We start from the raw sequence: 10,048 nt of genomic DNA on the forward strand, positions 1-10,048 counted from the left end.
GTTTGTGTGCTCGCGTATATGAAGCTAGGTTTTCTGATGGCGAGCCGGTAGCTGCAGGTACAGAAAATTGAGCGGCATAAATGGAATTAGTTCCAAAGCCTAATCCCTCCGCGACGATGTGGGAACATTTTGGATTCAAGGGAGTTGCACGCAGCCATCCCACTAACGCCAACGAGCTGGTATATTAAATTTGTGTGAAATCGCAACAAAGACAACACAATTTTTTAACACAAAATTTTAAACACAATTTTAAACACAACCGTCCCACCCAATTTCTTCAGCTGCAAACAAAAAACACAGTTAGACATTTTCCATTTCCCGTCAGCTTGCAATTATGGAACCCTTTACCCAACAATGCAAATACAAATGTGACAGCGTATATAAAGAGTGGCTGGATCCAAGAGCAGTCGGAAGCAGATGTGAAAGGATGAATAATTTATTGATGAAAAGGAATGGCGGTGGTCCTAGGTGGGTTGGGAGGCGGCGGTGTGGACAGGTGGGCAGGCAGTGGTGAGGACAGGCGGCTGGCTTGGCGGCAGGAATTAAGTGGATCAGGAACATGGAGGGAAAACACACTGGAACAAGGAGACACAGGAGTCAAAAAGGGAACAAGGAATAGGGTGACTTACGGGAGGTAAATGGGCCATGGTACCACTGAAAGTAACTGCAATACTACGACAAGGATTTCCTGGAACAGGCAGGTTTATATACCGGTGGTGATAAGGCTGATTGGAGACAGGTGCTGAAAACAGAGAAGTGAGGGGAGAGAGAGAGAGAACGCAAAGGGCCCTCCCGGCAACAATAATGGAACTGCAAGCAGTACCCCCCTCTCAACGGATGCCTCCAGGCGTCCTGCCAGGCTTCCCCGGGTGAGCCGCGTAGAAGTCGTCCAAAAGGGTATGATCGAGTATTAGTTTCCGGGAAATCCACGATCGCTCCTCCGGCACAAACCCTTCCCAGTCGACTAGGTACTGGAAACCCCTCCAACCCTAGACCTTACGTCAAGGATGCTCGACTCCGTGAACGCCGGATGGTCGTCAATAATCCGGGGGGGTCGAGGGGGTTCGGCCGGAGGGCTCAGGGCGCAGGTGGAGACAGGCTTAAGCAATGAGACGTGGAAGGTTGGATGAATTTTCAAGGACAGTGGAAGCTTCAACCGGACGGAAGTGGGATTGAATGATTTTGGTCATCAGGAAGGACCAATGAAACAGGGAGTGATCTTACGGGATTCAGTCTGAAGTGGGAGGTTGTGAGAAGAAAGCCAATGAGCCAGAAAGCCCACCTTGTATTCGGGCGTCGGGGAGCGATGACGGTCCGCGAGCTGTTTGTTGCGTGCGGCGGTCAATGCCGCACGGACGTCATTCCATACAGCCTGGATCCGCTGGAGATGAACCTTGACTGCTGGGACTGCCACTGCACGCTCCTGTTCCTTGAACAATGGCAGTTGGTAACCATAGCAAGCCATGAATGGGGACATACTGCTAGCGGAACTGGTGAGGGAGTTGTGGTCGTACTCAATCCACGTGAAGAATGAGCTCCAGGAGGAGGGGTTCCGTGCGGCAACACAACAGAGGGCTGATTCCAGAGATTGGTTTGTCCGCTCCGTCTGGCCGTTGGTCTGCGGATGATATCCCGATGACAAGCTGGAGAGGTATGTGATGGACATATTTTGAAAAACGATCGACAATGGTGAGAATGACAGAGTTACCTTCAGAAGGAGGTAGACCGGTAACGAAGTGCAGAGCAATAAGGGACCAAGGGCGGCTAGGGATAGGCAATGGACGCAGCAGCCCAGCTGGGGGCAGGTGTGAAGACTTCCTTCGGGAACAGACGGAGCAGGCTTGGACAAACTCCCGGGTGTCTTGAACAAGGCTGGGCCACCAGAAATGCTGCCGGATGAACTGAATGGTGCGGGTGATGCCAGGATGACAGGTGAGTTTGGAGGTATGAGCCCACTGAAGAGCGTCAGAGCGTGCAGAATCTGGTACGAACAGGCGGTTTGGAGGCCCAGTCTTGGGATCTGGGTGACTTTTTTGGGCCTCCTTAACCACCAGTTCGATTTGCCAAGTGGCAGCACTTACGACGCACGAAGAAGGAAGAATGGGTTCCGGTTTGTCAGGGCTGGTGGGGGGTGAGTAAAGTTGAGACAGGGCATCAGGTTTGCCGTTTTTGGAGCCAGGACGGAAGGAGAGATTGAAATTAAACCTGCTCAAGAAGAGAGCCCAGCGAGCTTGTCGGGGGTTAAGACGATTGGCGGAATGGAGGTAAGCGAGTTTCTTGTGGTCGGTCCAAATGATAAATGGTTGTTCAGTCCCCACCAACCAGTGCCTCCACTCTTCCAAGGCCCATATACTGGCCAGTAGCTCTCGGTTGCGGACATCGTAGTTCCTCTCGGCAGGGGACAGACAACAGGAAAAAAAGGCACAGGGTGCAGTTTCTGGGTCGTGGGGTCCCGCTGCGAGAGGACAGGCCCTTGCCCCCCTGTCCGAGGCGTCAACCTCGATCACGAACTGGAGGGAAGGGTCAGGGTGGCGAAGAATGGGCGCACTGGTGAACAGGGTCTTGAGTCGGTTGAATGTTTGGAATGCTGCCAGGGTACAACGAAAGAGGGAGCTGGCGGATTTGAGGCTAGTGTGGGGAATAGCGACCTTGATGTAATCACTGATAAACCGACGGTAGAAATTGGCGAAACCAAGGAAACGTTGTAGTTCTTTGCGAGTGGTAGGAGTGGGCCAGTTAACGACTGCTTGGATCTTAGCAGGGTCGGGTTGTAGTTGACCTTTGGAGATGACGTAGCCCAGAAAGTGTACGGCGGAATTCGCACTTTTCAGGTTTAACCTATAGTCGGTTTTCAAGGAGACGCTGAATGACTTGGCGTACATGGAGGCGGTGTTCTTTGGGGGAGCGGTATAAAATTAGGATGTCATCAAGGTATAAAAATACGAATCGGTTGAGCATGTCACGGAGGACGTCAGTAATAAATGTCTGGAAAATTGCAGGGGCGTTGGTTAAACCGAATGGCATGACCAGATACTCGAAGTTTCCGAGAGGGGTATTGAAAGCGGTCTTCCATTCGTCCCCCTCTCGGATACGGATGAGGTGGTAGGCGTTCCGTAGATCCAATTTGGTGAATACATGGGCGTCACAGAGGGGTTCAAACGAGGGGTCGATGAGGGGAAGCGGAGATTAATTCTTCACGGTGATATAATTGAGACCACGGAAGTCAATACATGGGCGGAGAATGGTGTCTTTCTGTGCAACAAAAAAGAAACCGGCCCCAACTGGAGAAGAGGAAGGTCGAATAGTCCATAAGCCAGAGAGTCATGGATATAGTCCTCCATAGCACTCTTCTCAGGTCGGGAAAGGTTGTAGAGACGGCTGGAGGGAAGAGGGGCCCCCGGCAGCAGATTAATAGCACAGTCATACGGGTGGTGAGGGGAATAGAAAAATGGCCAGGTCTTTACGAAATACCGGAGAGAGATCATGATATTCTCCAGGGACTCAGGAGTAGGGATAACAAAAAGGGAAATGTTTTTGCAGTGATTTCCTGAAATAAGCAAGGTTAATGGCACAGTTTGGTGGGTAACAGCGGAGATGATACGGCCATCCAGGGCTGTGACCTTCTTCGGAGACGGAAGCAGTTGGAGAGGAATTTGGAGCTGGTGAATTATGGCTTCATGAATGAAATTGTCATCGGCACCGAAATCAATCAGGGCAGTGATGGGGTTGTTAAGAGCCAAAACTATAATGCAAGCGGGAACGGTCATGCAAGAAGGAGAGCTTGAGGGGATGGAGGTTTGGCTCACCACGACGCTCTCAGGTTGCAGTGCGCCTGGTCTTTTGGCCGGAGGGGACATGAGGAAATAAAGTGACCGGTTTGACCGCAGTAGATACACAGATACGATACGACGGTAACGCTCCTGTGGATCTAACCGTGTCTTAGCTAACTTGCATGGGCTCTTCAGTGGCTACGGGGAGTGACGGAAAGGTGGAAGGTGGGTGTGAAGCTGGCGGCGCAGCGCTCGGAGTGGGTTTTTGCGCGAGCGAACCCCCCTCTCTCGTGTACGCTCTCGTAGTCTGTTATCCAGATGGATGGATAGGCCGATAAGATCCTCGAGAGAGGAGGGCTCGTCCCGGACTGCTAGCTCATCCTCTAGCTGCTCGGAAAGGCCATTGGAAAAAATCCCCCGAAGTGCTGCGTCATCCCACCCACATTCACCCGCCAATATCCGGAACTCTACGGAATATTCCGCTGGAGAATAACGCCCTGCGTGAGCGTGAGGAGACGCCGCGTGGCTTCTTTGCCCCGAACGGGGTGATCGAACACTTTACGAAGTTCATCGGAAAAGGAATTGAATGAGTGGAGTTTAGCCATAAGGAAGTGGACCATTTAGCTGCTTTGAGGAGGAAGTTACTGACATACGCTACTTTGGATTGTTCGGTAGGATAACTGTATGGTTGAAGGTTGAAAAAGAGTGAGCAATTGAGTAGAAACTGGCTACATGCACCTAGGTCCCCGGAGTAGGGCTCGGGCGGCGGAACATGAGGTTCTTTATACATTTGGCATGGTGGCGCTGAGGCTTGCGGGCTCGGAAGGCGTACTGACAGGTGGAGGGTTAGCTAGCATCGTCGAAGAAAGGAGGGATACCTGTTGTGTAAGGGAGTGTAGGGATTCCGTGAGTTCTTGGAGAGTCTTTTCTTGTTTTCCTATGTGGGCTCCTTGGAGAATGAGTGCGTTCATCAGTGCCTCCGCAGTTGCTGGGTCCATAATGGTCGAAGTATTCGGACACGAATAGAGAGTGGCTGGATCCAAGAGCAGTCGGAGGCAGATGTGAAAGGATGAATAGTTTATTGATGAAAGGTAATGGCGGTGGTCCTAGGTGGGTTGGCAGGCGGCAGTGTGGACAGGTGGCAGGCAGTGGTGAGGACAGGCTTGGCGGCAGGAATTACATGGATCAGGAACACGGGGGGGACACGGGAGTCAAAAAGGGAACGAGGAATAGGGTGACTTACAGGAGGTAAATGGGCCGTGGTACCACTGAATGTAACTGCAATACTTCGGCGAGGATTTCCTGGAACAGGCAGGTTTATATACCCGTGGTGATAAGGCTGATTGGAGACAGGTGCTGAAAACAGAAAAGGGAGGGGAGAGAGAGAGAACGCAAAGCGTCCTCCCGGCTCCAATAATGGAACTGCAGGCAGTATATGACAGTATGCTCACTAACCAGTCAGCCACCGTGACGCCATATATATATATATATATATATATATATATATATATATATATATATTCTCAATTAAATGCAAGGAAATTGGGTACATGTAATTATTTTATACATTTTAATGAATTTGATACATTTTAATGAATGCTTTTCAGACAAATCAGCCATCTTAGGGAAACCCCTAACTTAAGGACTCTGAGAATTGACCAAAAAAAAATTCTTATACATTTGACACAACACAGAGAAGAGTGTTAACAAGTCTGTCAAATTTAAATGAATAAAACAAATTTGCAAGTATGTAAAATAAGGTTCCAAAATCATGAAAGACAGAACCCGCCCCCCATCTGCAGGGCTGTGGATGTGTCCATTGAGTGCATTCCGCAGAAACCTCAGCTGTCAATCACGTACGTGTCTGTACCTCTTTGCGGCTCACCCAGCCACATGCAGGCGCAATCTGACTGTCTATTAAACCGTTACCTTTCCTGAAGCGTTGCTGTTATGTGAACACACACACACGACACAAAATGAAGTGAGACGGCGACATCGAATGAGCCAATGTCGTACTGGCAAGCTTGGTAGCCAGTTATCTTGCGAGCTAGCGCATATAATAAACGGCTATCTTTCCTGAAGTGTTTCCGTTGTAAGGGACCCCGTGGGTCGCGGCTATGGCGAGTTGGACGGTCCCCAACGCCAGTGTGCCGAACTGCGGGCAGCTAACTCTCGCCGATGGCGAGCTGGTGCGGGGCTGCGGAGCCGTCCGGTTTTTCACTGCTTCGCTATGCACTTGCGTGTGGGCGCACACGACAGAGAGACTGTAGCCCAGTGTTAGATATATTGTAGAAGTTATCATTTATTTGCTTAGCTTGCATTAGTATTATGGACAATGTTTAGAAAGAAAGATGTCTCGCCTTCAAGAAGATGACTCAGCAGGAATCATCTGAGAGAAGGACGTGGCCGGGACGTGGCAGGTGCCATGTTTTCACCTTGAAACCCTACCCTTAGTGTGTTGTGTCTTGTAGCTTAGTACGTTATGTCTCGTAAACTTAGAAACCTCCCTATTTTCAAATAAATGCAGGAGCGACGGGAGAGATTGTTTAGAGCGTGTTGAGAGGCTGTAACCTGAACAATCTCCCATGCGCCCTCCTCATGAGTAAAATGACCAACGTCTTCATTCCTTTTGTGTTTATTCATTATAATGTTTGGTGAGATAAATCCAACACCCAGATAACACATAACACTTCAGGAAAGGAGCATTTTTCGGGTTGTATGCATAGCTTGATGGCCAATTGCATGCTGTGGTGGTAGAAATGGCCCAAGTTTTTATCAGTAAGGAAGTGGCAATTGCGCAGTACAGCCACTGCATGGAATAAGGGTGATTAATACTCATATAGTGGGGGAGGGACAACTCATGCCAATGCTTACATCATCTGGTCCCGTTTTAACCCACCCCCAAAAATTCAGTCAACTGAGAAAGTGAAAAAGACTTTAATGCAATACCTCAGCAATTCAGTACTAAATTGTTTGCAAACTTATCTTCAAACATACAGTATGTAATGTATCTATCTAGAAGAAGAAAAAAAAGCATTTACTGGGTCATTAAAGAGTCTTTCTACGGCAAAACTGACCTGGACATGAGGAAGTGGGCGTATCCCTCAGGCACATACTGGACATGATCCTGCTGGTCGGGGTGCTTGTGTTCGCTATGACAAGGTTTGAAGTAGCTCTCCCGCTCACCTACAAAGTCTGCAGGTGGGACTTGAGTTGAAAACTCGGCGTAGACGTCTGAGATATTCCTTGTAGACTCACAGCCTTCCAGGTTTTCTGTCCTTTGGTCAATGTGGTGGTAATTGTAACCACTATGGGGTGGACCCTGAGCTGTTGTCCATTGTTGTGTAGTGGTCTGACTGGTCCGATGGAGTAACAGTCGTGATGTCATATTTTGGCATCTGGAAAATGAGAAACAGAGAAGTCAAACTTTGCCATCACGGTCCGCTCCTACGCAATGACCAAAAAATAAATAAATGTTTCCGCCATTTAGAATCACCCTTCTGTCAAGTAAACGTGGTTTCAATTTGGTAGCAATCAGATAAAACCTCAAGGATGAATCTCTCTTTGAAGGACACCTGGAAATGGCCAACACGACCCTAAAATAGCCGCTTAAAACCAAAGTGACAGACTTCCAGTGCACTTTTCATACATTAGTTCTTGAAACATGTTTTGCAGGTTTACCCATGATACAGTTGCATAACAAATTTCATGTTGCTCCATTTCATAGTGTAACCAATGCTGCTGCTAAGTTTCTAAAAAAGTAAAAACACTTTAAAATTCCCAACACACGACTGGAGAAAAAACAGCACACGTGCCTCATCAGGGAGCAAGTGGAGTTGTTTGCGTTTACTGCGGTGGGACTCCAGCTGCAGCAAGGCAGGAAATGCATATTCAATGAGGTGTAAACACATTTATAAACACACACTGAGAGACCCAGGTCACAGACTTATTGAGTACACCTAAAATACAATAGCCTAACATTGAAACAACACTCACAAAACTGTCTTAATAATGTGAAATAACACTTGAAAGGTTTGGATCAAAATTATAATTTTGGATCCAGATCATGGTCAAACAATGTATCGGCTAGTCCTTACATACAAAAATTTCAAAAAGAAGGCAAGCAGTATAGAAAATGGATAGGTGGCTTTGAAAGAAAATATGGTCCATAGGTTGCATTTCATTGTTTGGTAATTTGTTACTATTCCCAAAGGGGACAATACATTTTTAATCTAAAATAATGGTGAAACATTGTCCTGGGTAGGGTTGTTTTGGAGGGACCACTATATAAACAATGAAAACAAAAACTTGGTTGGTAGTGAATATAAAACCATGGTGACCAATGTTGATAGTCCAGCTGCTTTGTGGTCAAAGTACTGGGTTTGAATGTCGGTTCTGAACTTTCTCCATCAAGGAGTACTGTGACTTCCTCCCACATCTCAAAAACATGCACGTGTGTTCACAGAAGACTTTAAATTGCCCACATCTGGTGATAAGTCCAGGATGCACCCTGCCTCACACCCAAAAGTAATTTGCAATAGGCTCGAGCTCACTCACTATCCTGAAAGGGAAATGTGTTCGAGAATGGATGTGCGGTACTTACCCTAAATTCAAAGAACAGCTTTGGCGAGATGCCCACCAATCTCCGACGTGGTGTCCAACTGAGCGATCATCAGTCCTTCCATTTTGACCATCATAATAGTCCAGTAAATCCTCTTCAAATGGGCCGCTGTTTGGTGGAAGTGGACAACTTTCAATCAACTCCTCTGTGAAACTCAACAGATCCTGAGAACTTTGGACCGTTGTCAGTTCTTCCTCCTGATCTTCCTCGTCGTTCTCCTCCTCCATCAAATCTCCGGAAAATGGTAATCCAAGGGCCTTGTCGCGGGGGACGTCCGATTCGCTCGCAGGGGTGCTAACCAAGGAGCTGGTGTGAGAGGCGGCAGAGCTGTTGCACGATGATCGCGGTGTGTCCCGTCTCTGTAACTGAGCCCCCCAGACTTGAAGGTCAGGATGAGGCTCAGTCGAATTGACCGGTGAGTGTCCACTGTCTGAACCTGAGTCCTCCATGGAGATTTGGGAGTGGACATAAATCTCCTCTCTGGTTCTGAGGAAGTGATCTGATGGGTGTCTCAATGAGGGTGACATGCTCCGGCCACTGACGGTGGTTTTATCTTCGTAGTAGCCTTCTTCTAATTGGTTTTCACTTCCATATGTTGGCCTCGACTCTGACTGCTGAAAGGTTTCTCTGTCGGCTCTGGTGAGATTGTAGTCCTCGCTGGTTGACTGATCATTTTGGATCTGTCTGCTTTGCTCTGTGGTTTTCTGATTCTGAGATTTCAGCGGTGAAACAGCATAAGAAAGCATGTTACAAGTTTCCATGGGCTTCCTTAATCCTTTTGATTTCCCTTCGGCCTCTTTGGGATCACGATCAGTTGCCTTTACTGTTCCTGGAACAATAATGTACTCCATTTCAAGGCACGATGACGAATCCCCGTCAGAATTGGACCTGAGTTTGTCTCGACTGCCTGGGCTTAATTTGAGTGTATCTCCGTCAACACCAGAGCTGGGGCTGAGCGTCTCTCTTGTGGAACCCTCTTGGCTTTGCCTATCAACGTGTGCTACCCTTCGCGGTAGATTGTTGGATGGTGATGCTGGTCCAGAACTTTCTGGTTTATTGGACAAAAGACTAGTCAAACTACCTGGGCTTTGAGATAAAGAATCCTCAGTCTGGATTTGATATCCACAAGCTTCTACCAAAGTGGACTGATTATCCTCTGAAAATGTCTGAGAGTTGTCAAACAGAACAAATGGCGACCGAAGCTCAACAGAGTCTGTTTTCTCAGATGAATTTAAGACACTCTTTCCCTCAAAAATAAATACTTTTTCTGAAGAGCTTCCATCTGATTCTGTCTTGTCTTCTACTGGTTTGATTACAGCAATGAATGGGCTGGACTGCTCTTCCAGTTGTATCATATCTACAACAGGACTCCAGTGAATCTCAGGGGAGGACGAAATGCTCCAACTGCAGTCTCCTACATTGTCATAGTCTGAGATGGAGATGACCATGTGAGGAACAGGAAGATTCCCTGCTGGCTCAGGGTCTCCCGTGTCTGATATTCTGCCTTCTTCCCCTTCTATGACTATTTGGACATTCTGCTTTTGACCAGTCCATCTGACCTCTTTGTCCTGTTCTACTCTTTCTGCTTCTCTTCCCTTCTGTTTGGTTGCTGGAGTATCCCTTCCATCCACTAAACCAGGGTGACTATGGTCCTTTC

General features: G+C 47.9%; 1 protein-coding gene across 1 annotated transcript in view; it reads right to left on the minus strand.

The window, feature by feature from the left end:
- Nucleotides 1-6,925, minus strand: part of LOC133400645 (protein prune homolog 2-like) — a 29,920-nt gene extending 22,995 nt beyond the window's left edge. Inside the window, exon 1 of the mRNA XM_061673505.1 lies at nucleotides 6,848-6,925. Within this exon, the coding sequence (XP_061529489.1) occupies nucleotides 6,848-6,855 (8 nt within the window). The 5' untranslated portion in view covers nucleotides 6,856-6,925. The remainder of the gene's footprint in view (nucleotides 1-6,847) is intronic.
- Nucleotides 6,926-10,048: the final 3,123 nt, after the last annotated feature.

Source organism: Phycodurus eques, chromosome 3 (genome assembly GCF_024500275.1).
Source record: "Phycodurus eques isolate BA_2022a chromosome 3, UOR_Pequ_1.1, whole genome shotgun sequence".
Taxonomy (NCBI): Eukaryota; Metazoa; Chordata; class Actinopteri; order Syngnathiformes; family Syngnathidae; genus Phycodurus; species Phycodurus eques.